The sequence below is a fragment of the Macaca fascicularis genome, chromosome 17 (genome assembly GCF_037993035.2).
Source record: "Macaca fascicularis isolate 582-1 chromosome 17, T2T-MFA8v1.1".
Lineage (NCBI taxonomy): Eukaryota > Metazoa > Chordata > Mammalia > Primates > Cercopithecidae > Macaca > Macaca fascicularis.
This window is the reverse complement of record NC_088391.1, coordinates 98,461,441-98,487,788: the sequence shown is the minus strand read 5'-3', so window position 1 is coordinate 98,487,788 and position 26,348 is coordinate 98,461,441. Positions and strand designations below refer to the sequence as shown.

At 41.0% G+C, this 26,348-nt stretch overlaps 2 protein-coding genes across 3 annotated transcripts in view; one reads left to right on the top strand and one right to left on the bottom strand.

Annotated features, from left to right (window-relative positions):
* The window catches only part of NALF1 (NALCN channel auxiliary factor 1), a 706,925-nt gene that overhangs the window by 104,230 nt on the left and 576,347 nt on the right, over positions 1-26,348 (top strand). The gene's annotated exons all lie outside the window — the stretch shown is intronic.
* Positions 2,575-14,618, bottom strand: LOC135968125 (uncharacterized). The gene is made up of 4 exons (XM_074022125.1): positions 14,597-14,618; positions 14,204-14,404; positions 10,916-12,678; positions 2,575-8,606 (listed from the first exon to the last, which is right to left on the bottom strand). The coding sequence occupies exons 1-3, from the start codon at positions 14,616-14,618 to the stop codon at positions 11,432-11,434; spliced, it is 1,470 nt and encodes a 489-aa protein (XP_073878226.1). The 3' UTR covers positions 2,575-8,606; positions 10,916-11,431.

Below are 26,348 nucleotides of genomic sequence, written 5' to 3'. Positions count from 1 at the left end.
TCCAGAGTTCCATTTGCTATGTGCATATATACCTGTGAAAATGAAACATATTCCTCTGAAAAAAAGGAGAAATCTACCCTGATGAAATAACTCTATATATATTTCACAAAATGTCCTGAGCTTGGGCAGCAAAGGCTGGCATAACTTGCTAAGGTTTGCTTGAATTTTATGTTGATTGAATTCACTTTATATTCCTACCTTAGCCATGAATGGCTGTATATGGGAATGAAAAATGATTTGGTATTTTGGTAGAATTACAAATTATTACTAGATAGATATTTCACACTGTTGAATGTTGAATGTGACAACAAAGTTATTCTCATAATCTGCTCTGGTTTCACGTACCCTAAGGATAACCAGATGCATGTGCGAGAAATCAGAGACACAAGGCAGGGCGTGGTGGCTCACGCCTGTAATCCCAGCACTTTGGGAAGCTGAGGTGGTGGATCATGAAGTCAGGAGATGGAGACCATCCTGGCTAACGTGGTGAAACCGCACCTCTATTAAAAATACAAAAAATTATCCAGGGGTGGTGGCATGTGCCTGTAGTCCCAGCTACTCAGGAGGCTGAATAATCGCTCGAACCTGGGAGGTGAAAGTTGCAGTGAGCTGAAATTGCGCCACTGCACTCCAGCCTGGGTGACAGAGCGAGACTCTGCCTCAAAAAACAAAAACAGCAAAAGAAACTACCATCAGAGTGAACAGGCCACCTACAGAATGGGAGAAAATTTTTACAATCTGCTCATCTGACAAAGGGCAAACATCCAGAACCTACAAAGAACTCAAACAAATTTATAAGAAAAAAGCAACCCCATCAAAAAGTGGGCAAAGGATATGAACAGATACTTCTCAAAAGAAGACATTTATGCAGCCAACAGACACATGAAAAAATGCTCATCATCACTAGCCATCAGAGAAATACAAATCAAAACCACAATGAGATACCATCTCACACCAGTTAGAATGCCGATCATTAAAAAGTCAGGAAACAACAGGTGCTGGAGAGGATGTAGAGAAATAGGAACACTTTTACACTGTTGGTGGGACTGTAAACTAGTTCAACCATTGTGGAAGACAGTGTGGCAATTCCTCAAGGATCTAGAACTAGAAATATCATTTGACCCAGCCATCCCATTACTGGGTATATACCCAAAGGATTATAAATCATGCTGCTGTAAAGACACATGCACATGTATGTTTATTGTGGCACTATTCACAATAGCAAAGACTTGGAATCAACCCAAATGTCCATCAATGACAGACTGGATTAAGAAAATGTGGCACATATACACCATGGAATACTATGCAGTCATAAAAAAGGATGAGTTTGTGTCCTTTGTAGGGACATGGATGCAGCTGGAAACCATCATTCTCAGCAAACTATCGCAAGAACAGAAAACCAAACACCGCATGTTCTCACTCATAGTGGGAATTGAACAATGAGATCACTTGGACACAGGAAGGGGAACATCACACACTGGGGCCTGTTGTGGGGAGAGGGATAGCATTAGGAGATATACCTAATGTAAATGATAAGTTAATGGGTGCAGCACACCAACATTGCACATGTATACATAGGTAACAAACCCGCACATTGTGCACATGTACCCTAGAACTTAAAGTATAATAAAAAAAAAAAAAAAAAAAGAAATGTCTATTCAAAAAAAAGAAAAAATCAGAGACACAAATGAACCCATTTCTACTAAGATACAGGAATATCCTTAAAACACAGTGGGCGGTATTTCTCCTGACCCTACTGTTTGCCATTTCTTCTTAACCCGTTGAATCTTGGATACATGAGGACAGAAGTCTGTTACAAAATCTGCAAGCACCTTATACACCACTACCCTGAGACCTTGGTGGTTCCTGGCCAGGCAACTAGAATTGATTGTAGAGTCATCCTCATACTCTTTCAGCTTAGATCATCTAGCTTGGCTTCACAAAGTCTTACAATTTGGAGACGGGATTTCAGTGGTCTTGTTCTTTAGGTTGGTGCATTCTCATAACACCTGTATTGAGATTCTGAATAAAACAATTCTATACCTAAACATTTTATCCATCGTGCATAAGAACTTATTTCAGATTTGTATTTTGTGGAAAAGCCAAAAGTATGACAACTATACGTGCTTTTCTTGTTTTTCTTTTTGAGATGGAGTCTCGCTCTGTCCCCCAGGCTGGAGTGTGGTGGCAAGATCTCGGCTCACTGCCAGCTCTGCCTCCTGCGTTCACACCATTCTCTTGCCTCAGCCTCCCGAGTAGCTGGGACTACAGGCGCTCACCACCGCGCCCAGCTAATTTTTTGTATTTTTAGTAGAGATGGGGTTTCACCGTATTAGTCAGGATGATCTTGATCTCCTGACCTTGTGATCCGCCCGCCTCGGCCTCCCAAAGTGTGGGGGTTACAGGCATGAGCCACCACGCCTAACCTATACATGCCTATTATGGACTCAGCAAGTGAGCTGTAATATGATAATGCATGTGGTTTTATTAATATATAAAAATTAAAAATGAATTGTTTTATAACTTTGCTGATTTGAGATTTATGAGTAAGCGGGAATACATACATGGATAAACATTTATTCCAGAAATTTTCAGTTACCCACACTTATATAGAAAGAGTTGTGTATGGAGGAATAATAGAGATAAGCAGGTACACTTGAAGTCAAAATGCAATCACAGTTTTTTTGATGTTTCTAATTAGTTTCTCCATTGGACATTTTACGTGCATTGTCTCACTAACAGAATAGAGGAGATATATTTTGATGTTACTTTTCTCTTGTCATTTTTGCGGGGTGGTGTTGGAGAGATGCCACCATCAGTTGGATTATATAAAAAAATAGCCAAATAGAGAGATAATCTGTCTTTCCCATCAGCCCCTGAACAAGTGATAGTGGAAAATAATGTAATACAATTTATAATGTTCAAAATAAAAGCTTATTGATTATTTGTTATCAATAACATCAAGGATGATATAATTACAAACCTCAAGATGATTTGACAGAAATTTTCAAATTATTTAAATCTAAATATCCAGACTGAATAAACTTCAAATTAGTTAAGTGGATTCATTTGATAGATGCTTTATATTACTGATTAGCCAATAAAACTCTAAGAGTTTTTCTTGAGGTCTTAGGGCAGATCTGTGCTTCAGTGACAAAAACCAAGAATTTAATCAGTTACACAAGGAGAAAGTATGTGTGTATGTGTGTGTATACACATAACCAGATATTCACCTAAGTTTTTCAAAATAATTGAAATAGATATTTTGGGATTCATTATCTGTACCACTGTTTATATTCACAAGGCTCCTTACTGTCTATCAAACTGTTTACTTTTTCTTAGTTGGGTCCTGAATTTGTATAGATTTCTAGCCCCTTATCATTCACATAGACTTTCGATAGTACCTGTTGACTGAAAAAAAAAAAAAAAAAAAAAAAGGGCCAGTGTTGTTAACTGGAATGTGAAACTCTCCATAATGTTACTCTTTGTCTCTCCAAAATTGCTGTTTCTCCAAAATAATGTCCATTCTTTCCACAAATCTCCCCCTCTCCATCCCAGCCCAGTAACATTTATGGGATGTCTTCCTTCCTTATGTTAGTATAGAGTTGACCTCACTTTGCCAGATTTATCATACAGTTTTCACACCTTCCTGTGTTTATTTGCTGCACATCAGTACATACTACTTCAATCACTGCTTTGTTCCTTGTTTAAAGGCATGGGCCATTTCTTGCATCTCATCAGAAGCTTGTATGAGCAAGGTTTGTATGTGTTAACACAAGTCTTTAGTCCAGAGTCACACCTGCATATAATTTTTTTTCTTTCACAGAGTATCTTTTAGCTCATATTTACAATGAAGAACACTGGGAGTCAGTACACATGTTAATTTGTAGCCTTTAATATGGACTTATAACAATAATGCACCCATGAATCCATGAGTGTATCTAATGTCATTACAACAAAATCATATCGTTAAACCTTTCTATGTGACCAAACAATTAATTTTTCAATGCAATATGTCTTCTGTCCTTGTTTATTGTGTGAAAGGGAAAGCGTAGGTCCTGGTTCTGAGGGTTAATTGTTGCCTTCATTGAGCACACACCCTCTTTTTTGCACCTCCATAAGAGGACGGCCTCCGACCTGTGACATGCTTAGGAAAGTTGGTATTCATGGTTTGGGGGCCATAAGGGATCATTTAAGTGGTGACAAATCCATGGAGGTATTTAGCATGTATGTTTAATATAGGATAAAAATTTTAAAATGACAGTTGTAACAATACAAAAGCTGTGTCAGTGCTACCCAGACTAATGTTTATGTTAAAATGTAAAGTCTCTGCCAAGATTTATGTATTTATGTTTTACCTGCATTTGTGTATTTATGCTTTATGTGTATATATAGCCATTAAACTTATTTAATATTTAGTTGTGATTGATTCAAGTACTAGTCTCTACCCTACATCCTTGCTCTTTGAGGTGTTGTTTGTGCGTCAGCTACATTGGCATCACCAGGGGAGCCTGTTACAAATCTAGAATTCAGGTGTCACTCTGAACTACTGAGTCAAGGTCTGAATTTTGAAAAGACACCTTCCCCTGTAGATGTGAATTAGCATTTGGTTTTGAAACATTGCCGTTATCTTTGGGATGTGAGAGCCCCTTAGAAATAATAATTTAGTAATTTTCTTAAAAGATTCTATCTTCTAGCTTCTCTTCCCTACCAGATGAAGACTGCATGTAGGAGTCACACAAACAAAATATAACAAATATTAGACACAACGTCTTTAGTAACCTAGGAAGCGAGACCTCATTAGATACTGTGAATATACCAAGCTTAGAGATATCAGTTGAAGTTGGTTCTTTCTCTTTAGTGACCTCTGGGTCATTAGTTATCACATCTGTATTTCATGTAGAAATCTAAAGGACTGTCATAAGATTGTATGGAAATAAAATATGAGAGCAAATGAGCTTGCTGAGTCTACTTTTCTTCACTCCTGAAGTAACAGGACTCCTGGTTATAGTGTTCAAGATTTTCTGTTATGAGACAAACGATGCCAGTTGAAATTTTGGGTTGTCTCCAAGTCTGCGGTAGATTGTAGCTTTTCCTCTGCATGTATGTACATATGTGTTTGAAGCATGTGCAATCAAACATATGTAGAATTAATTCTGAGCAGCTCTGATTGTTTTGTCTATCAACATATGTTCATTACAGGAGTTGTGACAGTTGCAAAGATAAATAAATAACAGTTCCTGCCTTCTGGGCCTTTAGAACCTAGTATGTAAAATAAATTGAACAGAAATAATTTTGGCTTGAAAATGCAACCAGAGAGCTTCTGATTAGTTTTAGATGGACTCATGAAAAAGACATTTTGGATAAACTCATATGTAACTGAACCTTGAAGATGCATGCCACTCCACCAAGTAGAGACAAGCAAAAGCATTTGAAATGGAAGAAGCTGTGTGAGCAAAGGTAAGAACACCAAAAACTATGAGGCATGAAGAAGAAATAGAGGAGAAGTGCAGCTAGAGTGAAGTGGTGGGCGAGTGGAGATAATTTGAAGATGGGCCTTCTACATGTCAAATGCTAAACTAAAACTTTAAATTTCATTTAGAAGATAAAAGGGAGCCATAGACAGGGCTGTGTGAGGAGCAACATGGACTCTAAACTGAGCCCATAGCAAAGTAATCTGGCAACAAGCAAAAAAAACAACAACAACAACAACAAAAAACAATTGTTTTTGTACTTTTGAAGGTTTTAACTCCTTATGCCTTTGCAGTTTTTCTCAATTTATCAACAATTTTAGAGCTGAGGTTTGCAATTTTATTACACAGTTACTGAAGGGGGCACATGCTGACTACCACATACGATTTACCAGAAAACCTTAACTATGACAACTGAAATGCTTAAAAACATAAATTCCAGGAAAACATGAAAAAAGTTTTAAACATTGCAGAATAAAACTGTACTTACCCCATCCACAGGATTTACAGTTTCTCCTCTCCTTTCTAACAGTGTGGGTATGTGAAGGCTTTGTTCTTGTCAATGTTAGTGGATGAAAATATTTAAGTGAATTTAGAAGACAAATGTGGAAAGACACTTTTTAAACTTGTTAACTACAAAATCATGTGGTCTTACAGTGAAAACATCGTGGGTAATCATTTTGTCCAACTTTCATATGAAGGACAGGAATGCTGTCTACTTCCTTTCGGGTTTTCATTCAGGTTTTCTTTATACTCATGTACTGACAGTTTTATTCAACTCTTCAAGGCAGATTTTGGAAAGTTATTTTTAAAGAAAACAAAAAAAGCACCTAGTGATCTACGTGTTTGCCCACTTTGCCCCACAGCAAAAACACATTCGTTCCTTCCACTGAGATCTTTGCAGATAATTATCATGCTTCTCTTTGGAATTTTTCTATGCTAAATGTGCTCAGATTGTTCAGATGTTCCATATATGGGGTGTGTGTGTGGGTGTGTGTGTTTACAATGTACAAATATACAATTTCTAGGTAACCTGGTATGCCCCTTTTGGCTTTTGAATTTAATGGACCACTAAAATCAAATCAAATGAAAGATTTGTCGAGTTGCATTAAAGACATCACTACCATTCAACTAATCTCATCTTTACTGAATAAGTACAAATATAAATTTTACTTAAAAGTAGGAAGAAAATGTTCTCAGAATAAAAGAGTTCCTCTCTGACAACTTATTTGTATCACACCTAGCAAACCTAAGCAGAATATAGTCCTTATCTTTCTCTTTTATTCCCCATGGATTAGAAAACATCTCTTTATTTTCAGCTGCCCAACATTTGGAAGCATTCTTCTGTGTGACCTCTGTTTTTTCAGTTCCTCTTTTTAGCATGTGGGATAAGAATTGAGCTCAGCACCCTCCAGTGCAGTCTCTGCTGTTTGTCTGTGTTATCACTCTCTTCCCATCTGCAGCTTTTTGCACCTAAAAGCTACACTTTATACAGATCCTTGTTCAACTTCATCTTTTCAGTTTTGGCCCAGTATTGCATTCCATTGAGAACTTTAAAAATAATGATGTATACCTGCAAAGTTTACTATCAATGTCTTTAGCCTGTCAAAAAAAATGAGGAAAATTGCATAAAATCCCATGCAGAAAGTATTCTGTTAATCTAAAATATTTCATTTCTTTTTGCCTTGACATGAATAAAAACCAAATGAGTTTTATGTACTTTAAGAAAGTTCTCCCAGGTTGAGGTTTTGCAAACATTGCTTTGTATTTTGTCATCATCCTTGAAGATTAAAAAAAAAAAAAAAAAAAAAAGGCCACCTTGGTTTTGCTATGACCAAACACACTATTTACATTATTACAACAACAACTAAAGCCAAGAAGATTTGTTCTTTTACTGCCAAGAAATTTAACAAGTAATTTAGAGTCAGAAAGAGCCAGGGAAAAAATTCATTGTAGTCTCAGAAAACCTGTGTGGATTGAAGCCTTATTGCAAAATTAATGAGAGAACCTCTCATCAGAAACCAGTTAAAAGTGAGAAAATTGACCCCAATGACCATGGGAAGAAAAATAGCCCGCTTTTGAATTTTATTTTTGGAGGTGGTAAGTTGTGAAGTCAGTTCGAATACTTCTCCTTTGGTATATGGGGTTAGGCTAGGAACTAAAGACACCGGGACGCAAAGGGATTGGCTGATGGATAATAGCTTGGCTGCTGTGTGTCAGGGCTCTTGGGCAAGGTTCACCGGTCCTCTAAGTGGGGCCAGGGAAGTCGCGCTGGTGCTCTCGGGCGAGGTTCCTGGGTCCACAGGGCTGGGGAAGTTCGTGCTGGCGCCTGCCAGCGGCGACTTTTATGTCCTAGGCTTGGAAATGGGAGGGCAGTGGGTGGGATAAGGGCGTGCCAGGGGCGTCTCGGTAGCAAGTTTCGGTTTCCTCAAATTGACATCACGTCGCGCCTGCTCAGTTGGTCTGCTTTTTTCCTGGGCGCGGGCTGCATTTTCCCGCACGCAGGTAAGTTGGATGATGAAGGACCCGGAGGTAGTAGGGGCTGCGTCTTTTCTGTCACCTCCCTCCATCTTGTCCTTTTCCCTTTCACCCAGACAGTCCAACCTCTTATTGATTAGTTTGTGTCCTTTGTAGGGACATGGATGCAGCTGGAAACCATCATTCTTAGCAAACTATCACAAGAACAGAAAACCAAACACCGCATGTTCTCACTCATAGGTGGGAACTGAACAATGAGATCACTTGGACTCAGAAAGGGGAACATCACACACTGGGGCCTATCATGGGGAGGGGGGAGGGGGGAGGGATTGCATTGGGAGTTATACCTGATGTAAATGACGAGTCGATGGGTGCTGACGAGTTGATGGGTGCAGCACAGCAACATGGCACAAGTATACATATGTAACAAACCTGCACGTTATGCACATGTACCCTAGAACTTAAAGTATAATAATAATAATAATAAAAAGAAAACCGAATTACAAACTCAAAAAAAAAAAAAAAAGAATTTGGGGCGCCATTGTCTGTCTGGCTGCTTCCTGCTGTTAAGGGGCGTAGTTAGGGTCTGAGGTTGGCAGCTGGGTGTAGGGATGCAGGAGCATTTGACTGAAGGTGACTCGGGTGATTTCTTGGATCCTGGCTCGGAGAAATTTTATTAGAATAGGAGCAAGACATAACATAAGACAGAGGATTAGTATAGGGATTAGGAATGGAAGCGTCTGCTGTACTACAGGTAGCAGCCATACTGGTGGTCCGGGGGTTAAGGGGGCGTTAAATTCTGAAGCTCCTTTTTGATTTTGTTTAATGTTTGGACATTGGTGTCAACTAGGCCTGATTCATTTATGTAGTAGCAACACTCCTCCCCTAGGAAGAGGCATGTTCCTCCTTTTTCAGCTGTAAGAAGATCTAATGCCCGCCTATTTTGTGCTGACACTTGAGCTATTGATGTAATTTGGCACTGCAAGGAGGCCAGGCTTTCGGCTGAAGCCTCTATGGCTTCCTGGACCTGGGTAAAGAGGGTCCGCGTGGACTGGACTGAGTGGGCAAGGACCCGTGTCCCTAGTCCAGAGGCTATTAAGGAGGATGCTAAAGAAACCCCAATGACCATGGGAAGAAAAGTAGCCCGCTTTTGGATTTTATTGTTGGAGGTGGTAAGTTGTGAAGTCAGTTCGAATACTTCTCCTTTGGTATATAGGGTTAGGCTAGGAACTAAAGACACCGGGATGCAAAGGAATTGGCTGATGGATGTATGGTTAAGAATTTTAGAGAGGGTTTGATTACACCAAAAGTAACCTCCAACGGGAGCTGTCTGGGTCCTATTGGGCGATTGGGTGTAATTACACCAGGAGGAGTTTGGGGCAGAGTAGCAGAAAGGAAGGATTGGATTTTCTGGGTTTTGGTATAGTGAGACTTGGAGTAGGGACGGTTTTTGGGGGGTGCCGGTAGAGTCCGTTGTAGCCTTGGAAGCAGTGGATAAGGGAACTGCCACTAAGGGGGCTCTTTCAAGAGCCGCACAGAGGAAGCAGTGGGAAAGATTTGTTATGTTAGCTGTTTGTGTTAGGTTTAGCCCTTGACGGACAAGTTTTAACCATGAGAATGGGTCTTTTTTATTAGGGGGATTTAACTGCTCTTGTAGGTTTTGTTCCTGTGATTTTATGACTGAGGTTAAATTTTGTAAGACTTGTATATTTTGGGGGAGGGATTTTTGCTGGACAAGTGTCCTTTTTATTAGGAGGGTGGCAGTGGGATATGAGTCCCAAATGCTGTTTCCATAAAGTCCTCCTTTTACTCCGTCCGCCCATCGGGAGTCCCAGGGGTCTTTTATGTTTAGATGATATTTAAGGGGGTCACTTCTTCCATCGTAAGTGAAGAGATATTTGCTGCTTAACTTTCTGTCATGTGTATTATCTAGCATTGAATAGTGTATTTTACAATATTTGTATGGGCAACCCAGATTGGTTTGTTGTCAATAGTTCTTACAATTGTATTCTGTCTGGTCGTGTAGGAAACAGATGGATTGTCGAGCCCATCTATCAGCGATGGAAGTTAGGGAGAAATTTATGGAAAGAGCAGATTGACAGCCTTGAGGTGAGCAGTCTGCAGTGCCTTGCAGAACTGTATGTTGCTTGTCGTTGGAGGACCAAGTTTCAGTTATGGAGAATCTCCATATAAAGGTTGGGTTAGTAATTGCTGTTGGAATGTAGAAGAAGGATAGTAATAAAAGTGAATAAGAAGACTTCATCTACTGAGTAAGCGTAGAACGCACCTTGCCACTGGAGGTGTTCTACAAAGGTGAGTAGGCGAGAGAACCACTGTGTTGGGCTGGGGTCTGGGGGCAAATAGAGATCTGGGGTGATGTGTTGAAACTCTGCCAGATTTGTGTACAGTATGGTGAGGAATCGGGATAGTCGTAAAAGGCCTGGAAACGTGTTAATTAGGGAAGTTTGGTGAGCTTGAGGCGGGTGGGGGTGAGTTTAGTTGATTCCCACTTGTCGCCTTCTGCGGGGGCCCTCTTTAGTTGTGATATGTGGACCCAGTGTGTGAGGCCTAATAGCTTGGCTGCTGTGTGTGTGGATAGAAGGACAGTATATGGACCTTTCCACCTGGGCTGGAGGTCTTTGGCCTGGATGTTCTTTCAGTATACTTGATCACTTGGGCTGAGAAAGGTGTGTGGATTATAAGTGCTGCATGCTGTCTTAGTAGTTGTCTCAAAAGAGTTAAGTATGGAAGGTAATTTGCCAGTGGAGAAGAAAGGGTAGGCAGCTGTTGTAAGGTGAGGGGTCGGCCGTAAACTAGTTCGAATGGACGGAGGCCTGTTGGACTTCACGGGGTGGCCCGCAGCTGGGTTAAGGCTAGAGGCAGGAGGGTTACCCAGGACTGTCGAGTCTCGAGTGAGAGTTTGGTGAGTTGTTGTTTGATTAGTCCATTGGCTTTTTCTACTTTACCTGAGGACTGGGGTCTATAAGGGATGTGGAGTTTCCAGGTGATGTGTAGGAGGGCTGCCACCTGTTGGACTACCTTGGAGACGAAGGCTGGGCCGTTGTCAGACTGGAGGGTGAGTGGGAGGCCGAACCTAGGAATAATGTGTTCAGTGAGTATGGAGGCCACTATATTGGCAGTCTCTCCTGTGGTAGGATAGGCCTCTATCCATGCTGAAAAGGTATCAGCGAGGGTTAAGAGATATTTGAATTTTTTATGTTTTGGCATGTGGGTAAAATCAATTTGCCAATCTTCACCTGGTTGGTGTCCTCTGAGTTGGTGACTTGGGTGGGAGTTGCGTAATGCGCCTTGAGGATTTGACTTGAGGCATGAGGAGCACTGTTGGTTGATTATAGTTAGGTGTTTCATGAGTGTAGGGCAGTGGATAAGGGGGCTTAGAAGGTTATATAGAGCTCTGGGTCCTATGTGTAAGGAATTATGTACGTATCTTAAGACAGTGTGGAGTTGTGTTTTAGAAATAACTAATTTATTATTGATGTAAATCCAATTGTCTGGCTAGTCTGGCTGTTGAGTCTTGTAATAGTTTGTTTTTTTTCTTCCTGGGTGTAATTAGGGGTATATTGGGGAGAAAGAAAACAGACAGAAGGAAGTGTAGGGGTGGAGAATCCGGCAGCCGATTTGGCAGTGGTGTCAGCAAAATTGTTGCCAGCTGCCACCGGGTTAGATGGAATCTGATGACCTTTACAGTGTATGATGACTGCTTTGGAAGGTGCTGATAAAGCATCTAGCAGTTTAAGTATTTGCTTTTTGTTGATTATGGGGGTACCACAGGTGGTTAGGAACCCTCTTTTTTTCCAGATGACAGAATGGGTGTGTGCAATTAAGAAGGCATACTTAGAATCTATGTATATGTTTACTGTTTTTCCTCTAGATAGGAGGAGAGCCCTAGTTAGTGCGATAAGCTCCACCTGTTGTGATGTTGTTCCTTGTGGTAAAGGCTTAGCTCCTAGGGCAGTGGATGATGTAACTACCATGTATCCTGCCTGTCTGTTTCCTTGAGAATTTATAAAGGAACTGCCATCCACAAATAAGGTTAACTGTGGGCTCTCCAAGGGTTGGTCATGTAAATGCAAGTGACTAGGTGGTTGGGCCTCTAAAAGTTCTGGACAGGAGTGTTCAGTATGGGGTTGTTTGAGAGGGTTGGGGAGTAAGGTTGCTGGATTTAGAGAGGAGCAGACTCCTAGGGCAATGGTAGAGTCTTCTATGAACAAGAGGTGGAAAAGTTGGAACCTGGACGGGGTTAGGTGGCTGATACTTTTGTGGGCAATAAGGTCTTGAGGGCAGTGGGTAGAGAAGACTGTCAGGCTGCAGCCTCTGATGAGTTTCTTCGCTTCCTGGGTTAGACAGGCTGCTGCTGCTAGGGCCCGAAGACATGGCTGCCACCCTTGTACAGTGGGATCTAATTGTTTGGATAGATATGCCACAGGACGGTATGTGGTGCCTACAGGTTGGGCTAAAAGGCCAATAGCAACTTTTTGTCTTTCATCTGTGAAAAGCTGGAAGGGGCGTTGGAAGTCTGGGAGTGAGAGAGTAGGATGTGAGAGAAGGCAGTTTTTTAGGTGAGTGAAATGTTTATAGATTAACTTTGGGTTAGACAAAGGTCCTTGGGGAGTCTCCTTGACAGCTGCATATAGAGGTTTAGCCAAGATTCCGAAATTAGGAATCCAGTGTCTGAAAAACCCTACTAGGCCTAGAAAGGATTGGATTTCTTTAGCGTGTTAGGGAGGAGAAAGATTTTGTATTAGAGTTAAACGGTCTGTGGTGAGCGAGCGCGTTGTGGGAGTGATTTCAATGCCTAAATATATGACACGTTGTGAGAGTTGAGCTTTGTGTTTGGATACTCGGTAACCTTTGGATCCTAGATGATTAAGGAGGATTGCAGTGTCTAAAAGAGAGTCCTGTCTCGTGGGACTACAGAGTAAAAGGTCATCTACATATTGGAGAATTTTACTATTTGTAAGAGGGCAGGAGGCCAAGTCTTTTGCAGGGGCTTGCCCAAAGAAATGGGGGCTATCTCGGAACCCTTGGGGAAGCACTGTCCATGTCGGTTGGGTGGAGGCGTGGGTGTCTGGGTCTTCCCATGTAAAGGCAAAGAGAAACTGACAATCTGGGTGTAAGGGAATAGAGAAAAAATGCATCTTTTAGATCTAGCACAGTAAAGTGTGTTGTGTTAGATGGGATAAGAGAGAGAAGGGTATAGGGATTGGGAACTACTGGATGGGTGGGGCAAACAGCCTCACTGATAAGACGAAGATCTTACACTAACCGAAAAGTCCCATGTGCCTTCTTTACAGGTAGGATTGGGGTGTTACAGGGAGAATGAGTGGGGATGAGGATGTGTTGGCTGAGTAACCTAGTAATGATTGGTTTTAGTCCTCGTAAGTGTTGTGGAGAGAGAGAGAACTGTGGGCAGGTTGGAAACTGAGATGGGTTTTTAAGTTTTATGAGTATTGGTGGATGATGGTCCACCACGACAGGAGTGGAGGTGTCCCACACTTGGGGGTCTATAGGAATGGGGAAATTAGGGAAAGGGTTAGGGTTGTTGGAGTCATTTGAGTTAGTTAATACTAGAAGTAGATGGCAGGCGGCGTGGGGGGAGCTAGTAGGAAGGGAGATACAGGCTTTCAGTTGACTTAGGATATCTCGGCCTAGTAGAGGAGTGGGGCATGAGGGGATGATGAGGAACGAGTGTGCAAAATAGTTATTGGCCAGGCAGCAATTAAGAGGTGGTGTTCTAAGAGGACTAGACGGAGTGCCTCCAACTCCTATAACTGAAATATGAGATGGGTGACTAGGTCCACTAAATGATGGCAAAACAGAGTAGGTAGCCCCCATATCCAAAAGAAAAGAAACTGGCTTACCCGCTACCTGAAGAGTTACCCGAGGCTTGGCGAGGGTGATGGGGGTCCCCGAGTCCAGGCGACTTCAGTCGTCGTCTAGGTGTAAGAGCCAGAAGGAGCTCCCAGGGTCCTCAGAAGGGACATCACGTTGAGACGCTATGCCTGTTTTCAGGATGGGACAATCTGACTTCCAATGCCCTTCTTCTTGGCAAGCCAGGCAGGGTGTGGACAGTGGATGAGGATTGGGACAGTGACTTGCCCAATGTCTGCGTTTGCCACACTTAAAACACGGTTGTGTTGGACCTGAAGGTTGGGCCTGTGGGCATTTGTCAGCCCAATGACCTGGGGTGCCGCACTTATAACAGGCCCCCTTTGTTGCCTTAGTAGGCTTACCTCCCAGCCTGGGATTGAGATTAGGTTGCAGGACTGCCACTAGTGCTTGGGCATTGAGGGCTGCCTTCTGTTTGGCCCTATTTTGTCTCTGGGCCTCAGCTGTCTCTTCTCGCGAATTAAAAACTTTAAAAGCTAGCTTGACTAAATCTTGGATGGGGGTCTGAGGACCATCTTCGGCTTTTTGGAGTTTTTTCCTAATATCTGGGACCGATTGTGAAATAAAATAAGATGCCAAGATAGTGGCCCCAGCTGTGGAGGCTCGGTCTAATCAGGTATACTGGGTTAAAGCCTCTGTTAGCCTATTTAAGAATGTGGCCGGATTTTCATCTGGACCTTGAATAATTTCTTTTAATTTATTAAAATTAACTGTTTTGTTTGAGGCTGCCTGCATACCTGCCAGGAGGCATTGGGTCATGATGTCTTGCCTTCAGCGACCCGGCTGGTCTACTTGGTAGTCCCATTCTGGGTCAATAGATGGGACTGCTTGTTCCCCTACTGGAACAGCAGCATCCGTTAAGTGTAACTGATCTGCATGCTGCCTGGCTGCCGCTAGGATGAGCTCTCGCTCCTCAGGGTTTAGAGTAGAGGTAAGAATGACATGGAGGTCGTGCCAGGTTAGATCGTAGGCCTGGCACAGGTACCTGAATTCTTTGGTATAAACCGTAGGGTTGGCAGAGAAGTCTCCTAAGCATTTTTCAATCTTGGAAAGATCTGATAGTGAGAAAGGGACATGGACCCTGACTACACCTTCTGCACCGGCCACCTCGCGTAGGGGGGCCAGAACCGTAGGGGGTTGAGGGGTAGGAGTGGGAGTAGGAGCAGGGCCTGAACAATCTTTGGAACAGGTGTGAGAGGATATGGGTGAATCAAGGTGGCGAGAGGGAGGTGCCAAGGGGGTGGGGGAAGGGGTGGCAGGTGGAGCCAAGGTAGAGGTGGAAGTGGAAGGGGGCGAAGTATAGGGTGGAAGGGGAGGGGAGGCGGCTGCTGGAGGTCTGAAATGGGAGTTTCCGAGATCCTCGGGCAGGTCGGACAGGAAGGATGACTCCTCTTTGTCGACTCCACGGGGACCCCAGCCCTGGCCAACATGACTTGGGCCAAGGAGCATTGACTACATAAGTCTGGTCGAGAGCGTAAATCTCAAAATCCTTGTATATAATTTATTTCAGACCACTTGCCTAGGCACCGGCAAAAATTGCCGAAGTCGATTAAAATATTACGATCTAGGGTGCCTTCAGGCGGCCATTGGGACTGATTGTCTAGTTTACATTGCAGCCACGCCACAGTGGAGAGGAAAATTAGTCGCTTTCGCTTTAGATCCTGCTCTAATTGTAGGTTTTTTAGGTTGCCTAATAAACACCCTAAAGGGGTGTCTCACGGAATTTTGGACTGGGGATTACCCATTGCCTTTCTTTGGCTAATGGAAACCGGGCTGTGGCTGACTCCAAAGCGTCCTTTGGAATCACTAAAGACTGGCGGCTTGTGGAGCCGTAAGTGGATGGAGAGACTTCTGAGCAGACGTCTCTGTCTCAGAAGGCTTCCTATGGGTCACCTGGTGACCTCAAAAGTGGCCTTGGGCCTGCGCAGGACTTCTTGGCCAAGGAGTGGGAAAGAAAGACAAAGGGCACTTACCTCAGGAGATTCTGGAGGAATGGATTGGTAGAAAGCGATTCTTTGGCTCCTGGTCTGTCCGCGGCGTGGAAGGAGGAGGCACCTCGGACCTTGGGGCACCCTGAGGAGGGGTCTCCTCCCGGGTTTCGGCACCACCTGATTTATCTAATTCCTTTTGGCCAGGAAAGAGTTAGGCGCTGGAGGCAAGTGGTAGGAAAGAAAGAACTTTATTGACCAACAGGTCAGGGCTCTTGGGCGAGGTTCACCGGTCCTCTAAGTGGGGCCAGGGTAGTAGGGCCGGCGCTCTCGGGCGAGGTTCCTCAGTCCACAAGCAATGGGGCCGGGGAAGTTCGTGCTGGCGCCTGCCCGCGACTTTTATGTCCTGGGTTTGGAAATGGGAGGGCAGTGGGTGGGATAAGGGCGTGCCAGGGGTGTCTTTGTAGTAAGTTTCAGTTTCCTCAAATTGACCTCACGTTGCGCCTGCTCAGTTGGTCTGCTTTTTTCCCGCGCGGGCTGCATTTTCCCGTGCGCGGGTAAGTTGGATGATGAAGAACCCGGAAGTAGTAGGGGCTGCATCTCTTCTGTTCACCTCCCTCCATCTTGTCCTTTTCCCTTTCACCCAGACAAGGAGATCGAGACCAGCCTGGTGAAACCTGTACTAAAAATACAAAAATTAGCTGGGCACTGTTGGGTACACCTGTAGTCCCCAGCTACTTGGGAGGCTGAGGCAGGAGAATCACTTGAACCCAGGAGGTGGAAGTTGCAGTGAGCCCAGATCTCGCCACTGCAGTGCAGCCTGGGAGACAGAGTGAGACATCGTCAAAAACAAACAAACAAACAAACAGAGTGAGACATCGTCAAAAACAAAAAAACAAAACAAAACAACAAAAAACACTGCAAAAAAAAAAAAAACCAAGCTGATACAATAAAAAATAATTTCATATCAAGTTTACTTTATTGATTTGCTGGGACTATATTTACCTTTATCGAGAGAACCCGCTCCCGATGTTTGACGCGGGTTCTTTTCTATTTCCTAAGTGTCTTGGCTGGGTTGAGAAATAAAGGGAAAAAGCAAAAGAGAGAGAAATTTAAAGCTGGGTGTCCGGGGGAGACATCACATGTGAGCAGGATCCGTGACGTTCCCCAAGCTATAAAACCAGCAAGTTTTTATTAGCAATTTTCGAAAGCAGAGGGAGTGCACAAATAGGGTGTGGGTCACAGAGATCACATGCTTCACAAGGTAATAAAATATCACAAAGCAAATGGAGGTAGAGCGAAATCACAGGACCACTGGTAGAGGAGAAATTAAAATTGCTAATGACGTTTCAGGCCCGCATTGTCATTGGTAACATCTTATCAGGAAGCAGGGTTGAGAGCAGATAACCTGTCTGACCACAATTTATTAGGCGGGATTTTTCCTCCACCTAATAAGCCTGGGAGCGCTACAGGAGGACGGGCCTTATTTCATCCCTCAGGCTTCAACCATAAAAGACGGGACGCTTTAAAAAGGGGCCATCTATAGGCCTACCCTCAGGGTGCATTCTTTTTCTCAGGGATGTTCCTTGCTGAGAAAAAGAATTCAGCGATATTTCTCCTATTTGCTTATGAAAGAGGAGGAATATAGCTCTGTTCCGTCCGGCTCACAGGCAGCCAGTTCAAAGTTACCTCTCTTGTTCCCTGAACATCGCTGTTAGCCTGTTCTTTTTTTTTAAGATGCCCAGATTTCATATTGTTCAAACACACATGCTCTACAAACAATTTGTGCAGTTGATACAATCACAGGGTCCTGAGGCGACATTCATCCTCCTCAGCTTACAAAGATGAGGGGATTAAGAGATTAAAGACAGGCATAGGAAAACACAAAGATATTCATTGGGGAAGTGATAAGTGTCCAAGAAATCTTCACAATTTATGTTCAGAGATTACAGTAAAGACAGGTGTAAGAAATTATAAAAGTATTAATTTGGGGAACTAATAAATGTCCATGAAATCTTCACAATTTATGTTGTTCTGCCGTGGCTTCAGTCGGTCCTTCCATTTGGGGTCCCTGACTTCCCACAACAGCCTTAGACCTTGAAACTTTAGCATCGGATTAAGATCATCTGTAAATGTAAAAAACAAGATTTTGAATATATACTATGAAAAACTACAGTATATTGTAGTATGTAAAATAGTATATAGCATATTATATATACTACATAGCATAGTATATTATAGTATGTAAAATATCTCAAGGATAGTTTTTATATTGGTTATATGCTAAATGATAGATTTTGGATCGGCTGGTTTAAATAACATAAGTATTAAAATTAAGTTCACCTGTTTTGTTTTTACTTTTCTAATGTGGCCCCTGGAACATTTAAACTTGTCTATATGGTTTGCACTGCATTTGTTAGGCAGGGCTGCTGTGGTGATTCACATGAAGGAGACAGTTACGGTTCTCTTCATAAAAGCGAACTTGACAGCGCATTTTCACAACATTTAAATTTTTCTCTAGCTCCTTTGCATTTTACTAAGAAAAAACCACCTTGAAACGCAGAAGTTTCAAAAATATGTGTTTCACAAAGTTAAAGTTAGAAAGGTTTCTCAGTGTTTTAATATGTGACACACAGACACACACACACACACACACACACACATACACACACACAATTATAGACATTATACTCTGAGTCATTTCCTAAATTGATTTTAGCTCATCACCCATTTCCCAGGGAACGTCTTTCAGGAATAGCATTCTATGGATCATAACTGGGGAAGCATAATGATAGTTATGTGACTCATTATTTTGATCATTTTTATTCCAACATTACCAGCGTCAGGACCTCTCAGCATTCCTCACGTGTATTGTGTGTGTTCTCAGGCTATCTGGTGCCCATTCCCCACGGCTAAGTGGCCTTTTCCAGCTTTTGCTTCCTACAATTCCTTCTGTCATTCTTTCTCCCATTTTCAGACTCATCCTTTGAGGGTAAAACCAAATAATATAATTAATCAAATAGCGTGTGTGAAATCCCTATCCCAGTGTAGTACCTGCATTTCCATATGCTAAACATATTTAATTTTTATCACTAGCTTCAATTAAATATTCAAGACATTACATTAAATACCAGAGGATGCTCAGTGCTACTGATTCAAAATTTATTGTTGACTAATGGGTACTAATTAATTGTCAGGTACGTTAATAAATATTTATTGAGAGTTTACCTTGTTCAAGCAGTTGTGGTTTGGACACTGGAGACTCATCAGTAATAGGCAAGCATGGAATTTAATAATCTGACCTCATGGAGAATAATCGTGTTCATTAATAAATACCATACATGTAGCAAAACAGGTCAATACCAGTGTGGTACTAGTTCATTTATTATTATTTTGAGATTTGTTTTCTCCTTATATTAAGAAAGGTGATTTGTGTGGAACTGCAAGGCAACAATTTGCTCATAAGAAACATTCAAGAAAAGTGAATTTTCTGTCTTATAAGCTACAAACTGCAATTGAGTTATTTTTATAAAACTCAAATTAATAAAGAATATAAAATTGCCTACTGAGAAAGCAGATTGACTATTAATTAGTAGGAGTTCCATGCTTTTCATTTTCTTGTTCTTTTTACTCTTGTTGGAGTGATTTAGCATATAACATCCCATTTGATTCCTGATGAGAAAGAGGGAAACTGAGGATTCTTTTCACTGTGCTGAGGAAGGGTAGCTAGATTATTGTAGTTGGGATTGAATTTTGTCATTATATTAGAATGAAAAACCTTAGTTACAGAAATAACATAGGCTTTTTCAGTTATAAATAGTTTACTTAAGATGTTCCTCATTAGTAATCAGAATGGGGAAAATATTTGGTGAGACATAAGATTATCCTATATATTCTTGATTGCATACAGGAGACAAATCAGAAATAATTAAATTCAGTATGAAATATTTTACCTTAAGTTGTGCGTGTGTAGATGTGCATGTGTGTGTGTGTTTACAATCTCAGGGAGTCTTATGCATTTTAATTGTGAGTCCTTTGATTAAAAAAAAAAAACCCAGATTCTTTCTTGAGTAAATACAATTCTTTATCAAAGACTTATTTTCTAGAAAAGAGGACTATTACATGACAGAATTTAGTTATCTATATCTAACAAAAGTGAAAGATGTAATACACATAGACTATTGAGTGTGGCCATGTGGTTCTCCACTAGTTCCCAAGACTCCCTTTCAAACATTAGATTTACACCAGAGTTTGACCATTTTGCAAAAGTATGAGTCGGTTGTAAAAATCTTTACTGAGGTAGGTATTTGAGACAGTCGGAGACAGAGGGAGGTAAGACCATCATGTTTAAAATTAAGTAAAACTAAAGGATGGATGTACATTTCTTAACTACTGGATGAGAACCCTAGCGGAAGTAGGATCCCTGCTGGTGCAGAGTTTGAGCATCCCAAAGGAAGTGCCATTTGAAGTTAGTCCTACAAGATGGCAGGCTTTTATAGATAGAGATGGAGAAGAAAACTTGCGAACACATGGGGATAAGGGAGAAAATGTAAATCTCCATCAGGGAATAGCAAATAATGCTGTGAAGAAATGCAAGGAAACAGGGCTCAAGATGGAAATTATAGCCACGTTGTAAATTGGCAGTGAAATTAAAGTTGCCCAAGAATGCACAATGCCAGGCTGTGTTCAATAACGTACTGGCACATGGGCTCCGGCACTGGCATTCTATTCCGTTGTCTTATTGTTCGATGCGATCTGATTGTCTATTTATGTTGTAGTCTCTGAATCTCATGACACTTATTCAGTAAACAATAAAATTTAATAATTTGACTTAGGAATATTAATCTTTTAGGAGAATAATATTTAGAGATATATTGATTTGGTTAGATGCAAGTTTTGCCAGCCTGAATCCAATTTTCAAACCAAAAACCTTCTGCATGGCAAAGGAAACAATCAACAGAGTGAAGAGACACTCTAGGCAATGGGAGAAAATATTTCAATTTAGATGGAATGAGTAAGTTCTGGTGATCTATTGTACAGCATGGTGATTGATGATGGTTAATGATAATATAGCATATACTTAAAAAAAATTTTTTTGAGAGGGAGTCTCACTCCCAGACTGGAGTACAGTGGCATGATCTCGGCTCACTGCAACCTCTGCCTCCGGAGTTCAATGGATTCTCCCTCCTAAGCCTCCCGAGTAGCTGGGATTACAGGCGTGCACCACCACGCTCAGCTAATTTTTGTTTTGTATTTTAGTAGACATGGGGTTTCACCATGTTGGCCAGGCTGGTCTTGAACTCCTGACCCCAAGTGATCCACCCGCCTCGGCCTCCCAAAGTGCTGGGATTACAGGCGTGAGCCACTGTGCCCGGCCTATTTTAAAATTTTTAAGGGAATAGATCATAAATATTCTTACCACAAAAATTATATCTACTTTAGGTGACATATAAGTTAATTAACTTGTTTTAATTATTTTGTAATGTATATATATCAAAATATCACATGGTACACTGTAAATATGTACAATTTTTTTAGTCAATTATACTTTAATGAAGCTGGAGAGAGAAATGCAGCTTTTTCTGCAAGCATTCATATATTTCATAATAATCAGCTTGAATGGAGAATTAAATTTTCATTCTTCATGGCTGTCCTTGATTTGGGTATACTTCTGAGATAGAAAAAAATTTTATTCTAATAAATGTAGCTAAACGGCTATCATGATTACTACATTTGATCCAAAAGTCTGTGGACATATACCAAGATCCTATCTTAAAGCCACCATGTTTGGCCTTCTCAGAAAAATGGCAGTGAAATTAAAATTGCTCAAGAATGTACAATGCCAGGCTATGTTCAATAACATACATGCATATTGGGCTCCATCACTGGTATTCTATTCCAGTGTCTCATTGTTTGTTGCAATCTTATTTGTCTATTTTTGCTTTTTTTGCCAGTGCTTTTGCGGTGATGTCTAAAAAAATCACTGGCCACACCAGTGCCAGGAAGCTTTCTCCCTGTGTCTTTTTCTCTAAGAGTTTTACAGCTTCAGGTCTTACATGTATGTCTCGATTCCATTTTGAGTACCTTTTTGTATATGGAGTGAGATACAGACCTAATTTCATTCTTCTGCGTGTAGATATTCAGTTTTTCCAACACCATCTATTGAAAAGACTGTCCTTTCTCTGTTATATGTTCTTGGAATAGAAAAGAGGGCCCAGAAATACGTGCACTGATTTATAGTCAGCTGAAGGCCCTTTTAAAAGTGTTGTCAAACCAAGTGTTCCTTTCCTGTTAACACTGAAAACAAGCTTCTACATTTAGTGCATCTCCAGCAAAGATGCAGAAAATAACTGCTGAAGAATACAGATGTTTCTTGATAGTAAAATTCCTATTTAATATAAATGTTACAGATTATATGCTAATATAAAGTTGTGAATTAATTAAAGGACAATTGATCTCAAAAGTGCCTATGCTAAAACAGAGTACTAAACGGTGAAAAATCATGTTTGGCAATGGAATGTTTTCCACAATGTATTGAAAAGAAGCCTGATTTTACTTTTCTCTAACAGAATATATATATAGGTTCAGTTATTGATGTTTATTAAGCATCTTGGGTTAAACCTTGTGTATTAATTTATTCTCACATTGCTATGAAGAAATACCTGAGACTAGGTAATTTCTAAAGAAGTTTAATTGACACACAGTTCTACATGGCTGGGGAGGCCTCAGGAAACTTACAGTCATGGTTGTTGAAGAGGAAGCCAACGTGTCCTTCTTCACAAGGTGACAGAAGATATTTTTATATCTTCATTTTATCCACAAAACAATACACAAATGAACAATAAGTTGATTGTTTCATTGATCATTGTTTGCTTTGGCAAATATTTCTCCCAGGGGAAGCTGAATTAGGGTGGAAAATACTTTTTGCTATTTGGAGAAACAACACTCAGAGAAAGTCTCCATAGTTAGTGGAATTCCAGAATCCAATTAGCACCAGAATGAAATGTCAGTAATAGGTCTCAGAATTTTATGTCAAATGTGCTCTTGATGAGCCCGGACATATTGTCACAAATAAGTTATCTTAATGCTGATTTTATTTTGTTGTATTGTAATTGTTGAGCAAAGGGGGAAAGGCCCCTTATAAGATGATCAGATTTCATGAGAACTCACTCACTATCGTGAGAACAGCATGATGAGGTCCCAGAAGGTCCCTTCTGCAACATGCGGGGATTAAGGGAACTACAGTTCAAGATGACATTTGGGTGGGGGCACCGCCAACCCATATCACCCTGGATCTGTGGTATTGCTCTGCCTTGCCGGCAGTAATAAACAATAAATAAATATTGCTACCACGTGCAAGAAGAAGAACTCCTTGATTCAAATCTTTACAACAGAAAAATAAACTTAGGTCACTGTAAATGCTTTATTTTTTATCATTTATCTGTGTAAACCCTATTATGAAATAAAAAGAGTGAGTGATGGGATCAAATTTGTGTTGACTAAGGAATAACAGCAGTTTCAGGCAGCATACTAGAACTGCTAAAGACATTTGTAATCATTTAATCCAACAATCTTAAGAACATTTTTTGAAACTGAGCTAGGGGGTGTCTATAATTTGACTCATATCTCACAGCTAGTACTGGAAAGACAAGAGACCAGTCCCCCCTTCTTGGTTCTTAACTCTTGATCCAGTGCTTTTCTTCTGTAACGAGATTCACCTTCAGTCTTGTTTTGTGTCACTTTCTACGGGTGCTTCGAAGTTATTTAAAAAAATAAAAATATCTGGGCTATTTTGTTTCCATTTTCTTTAAGTTTAGTTGCAGTTAAAACTTGTTTATGTCCCTTCTAGGTATTAGTGCTACAGACCTTCCTCACGGTGGACTGGAATATCTATTCTATCGTGTTTGCTAAGGACCTTTTATTTAAGCTGATAATAGTTCTAACTTTCATGTTGATATTGATTATGAATATCAATGGAGTAGAATGAAAAACCTGTGTGGTAGAATCACATATTCAGGACTGTCAAAGACCACTGTGTGACAGTCACAGCGAGATGAATGAAATATATAAATAAACAGGAATTTTTGGTTCTTTTTAATGTTAAGGTTTTCACTGTTAGACACTTGAATTTATCTTAATATTGAGAGTATAATTATGTTATACCATGTCAAAAAACCCGTATAAATTTAAAATAAGAATTTTTTATGTTTCGATAAAAACATCACTTTCATAGAAAGCACATTTCTTACACTGGCAAGGCCAGCATCTTGCGTCCTTGTAGACAGACCTTCATGGGAAATCAAATTATATAATTCAAGGTTGTTTTGAGGTCATGTCAAAGAAGAGGAAGGAGCATAAATCACATGATTTCCATAGACTCAGGTGCTGGACTCCGCTATAGGGCGGCACCTATCTGTCTTTTGTCGTCTTTCTATAATGGTTAATTCCAGACTGAGAAACCGCATACATCTTCCAACTGGTCAATTCTTTATTTTAATATATTAATACCTTTGGCTAAGTTTTGGGCTTAGGGATAACATTTTTTAAAAAGACTTTGCTTACTTATTTATCCTTTAACAACAATGACAGTAACCACCATCAATTATTTGTACACTTAAAATTCTCGAGGCACTCTGCTGGACTTTAAATGCATTATCTGTTTCAAGCATCACAAGCCTGTGGGCTATGTCTTCTTCCCTTTCTTGCAAATGAAAATTCTTGCGTCTCAGAGGGCTTAAACAGCTTGCAAGATCTCACACTGGATTAAGCCCAAGTCTGTCTGACTCAAAGGTCTCTCTGTCTGCTGTACTTTCTGTGCTGGATTTTTATAGTCTCTTTCTTGCCTCACAGTCAGCCAGGCTGAATCTAATATATACCTCTGTCTTTTCTTTTTCATCCCGACTGCTGTACTCTTAAGTCTGTCTGGGTGTCATGATTTGTTACCTAGACCACTGGACTAGTCTTCTACAAGGATTTCACAACCCCCTTTCCCAATTCTAATCTATTTTACATAATTAAAGGATCAATTTTTCTAAGGCACTTTCTGATTATGCTGTTTACCTTTAAAGGAATCATTGAGACTCCCTATTGCCTATGCAAAATAATCACAGTTCCTGGTTGGACAAACAGCATACCCCGTGTCTAGCTTCACAGTTCCTGTATAACCCATCCTCTTACTAAGCCTCTTTGCAAGGCATACGGCATAGGCAAACAGAAGCACTCACTGTGTTCTGGATACAAATCTGCTGTACTGTTTACTCTGTGAGGAATACCCTCCTGTTAGGAATTGCTTCATGGCTATCTCCAAATCTTCTCTCTCAACTTAACCCAAGTGAGGTGTAAACTGTAGCAACTGACTTGGGAAGGTGTTGTATATATAATGCATGTTTCTGTTTTTCTTTAAAAATCATCTCTAACAGATTCTTGTAGGTACAGTTCTTCTCTTGAGCTTCCACAGCCCTTGCTCTGTGCTTCCATTCTTATTCTTTTATTGCTTTTAACACTATTCTCTGCTATGGCCCTTAATACCTTTAACATTATGCTGGAGCGATATAAGCATGCCATTTCTTACCAGAAAGTAAGTTTCTTGTCACAGGCTGATTCATCTGAAAGTTGAGACTGAAACATGGTTTCTGTTTGGGAACTGAGCTTATGAATCACTTATACACTTATACAGGACTGCGGGAAGGGAAGGAGACAGGGAAGGAAAGGATGTGTGTTAAGGGGCAGGTTAATGCTCCGGAAACTTGAGACTCAATCCCTTTGGGAATCTCTGTAAGACCTCCTAGCCTCCCAGCTAGGGAAGAAGTTGGGATATCGACATGCTAAATTCCCTCTGGTACTATTTGAGGGGCACTCCCTGTCAAAGTACTCCCAGGCCTCCCAGTCTAGCCAGCACAGACTGAACATGTCCAGCAGTCACCAGACATGCTCAGGCAGAGAGCCACTTGGTGTGCTTGAGAAATTTGTGTGCTGAGGAAATTGGTGTGGGATAAGACTGCCATATGCCTCCAGGCCGAAGACTTGAGGATTTATCTCTACATTCTCCATAGCATCCACAATTCTTAGCATGGTGTCATTTATTCATTTATTTGTTCATTTAACAATAGTGGCTATTGGGTGCCAGACCCTCTGCTGGGGCTTGTGAGTATAACCCATGAACAAAATGGACTTGGCATCTGCTCACATAGAGCTTACCACACTCTAGTGAGAAAAGGTCTGCAATCATTGAAGGAAATAACCAGGGGAATAACCTTATGTTAGTCCATTCTCACACTGCTAATAAAGACTTATCTGAGACTGGGTAATTTATAAAGTAAAGAGGTTTAATTGACTCACATTTCTGTAGGGATGGGGAAGCCTCAGGAAACTTACAATCACGGTGGAAGGGGAAGTAAACCCATCCTTCTTCTCATGGCGGCAGGAATGTGAAGTGCTGCATAAAAGCGGGGGAAGCCCCTTATAAAGCAATCAGATCTCGTGAGAACTCACTCAGGATTACTAGAACAGTATGGGGGTAACCACCCCCATGATTCAATTGCCTCCTACTGGGTCCTTCCCA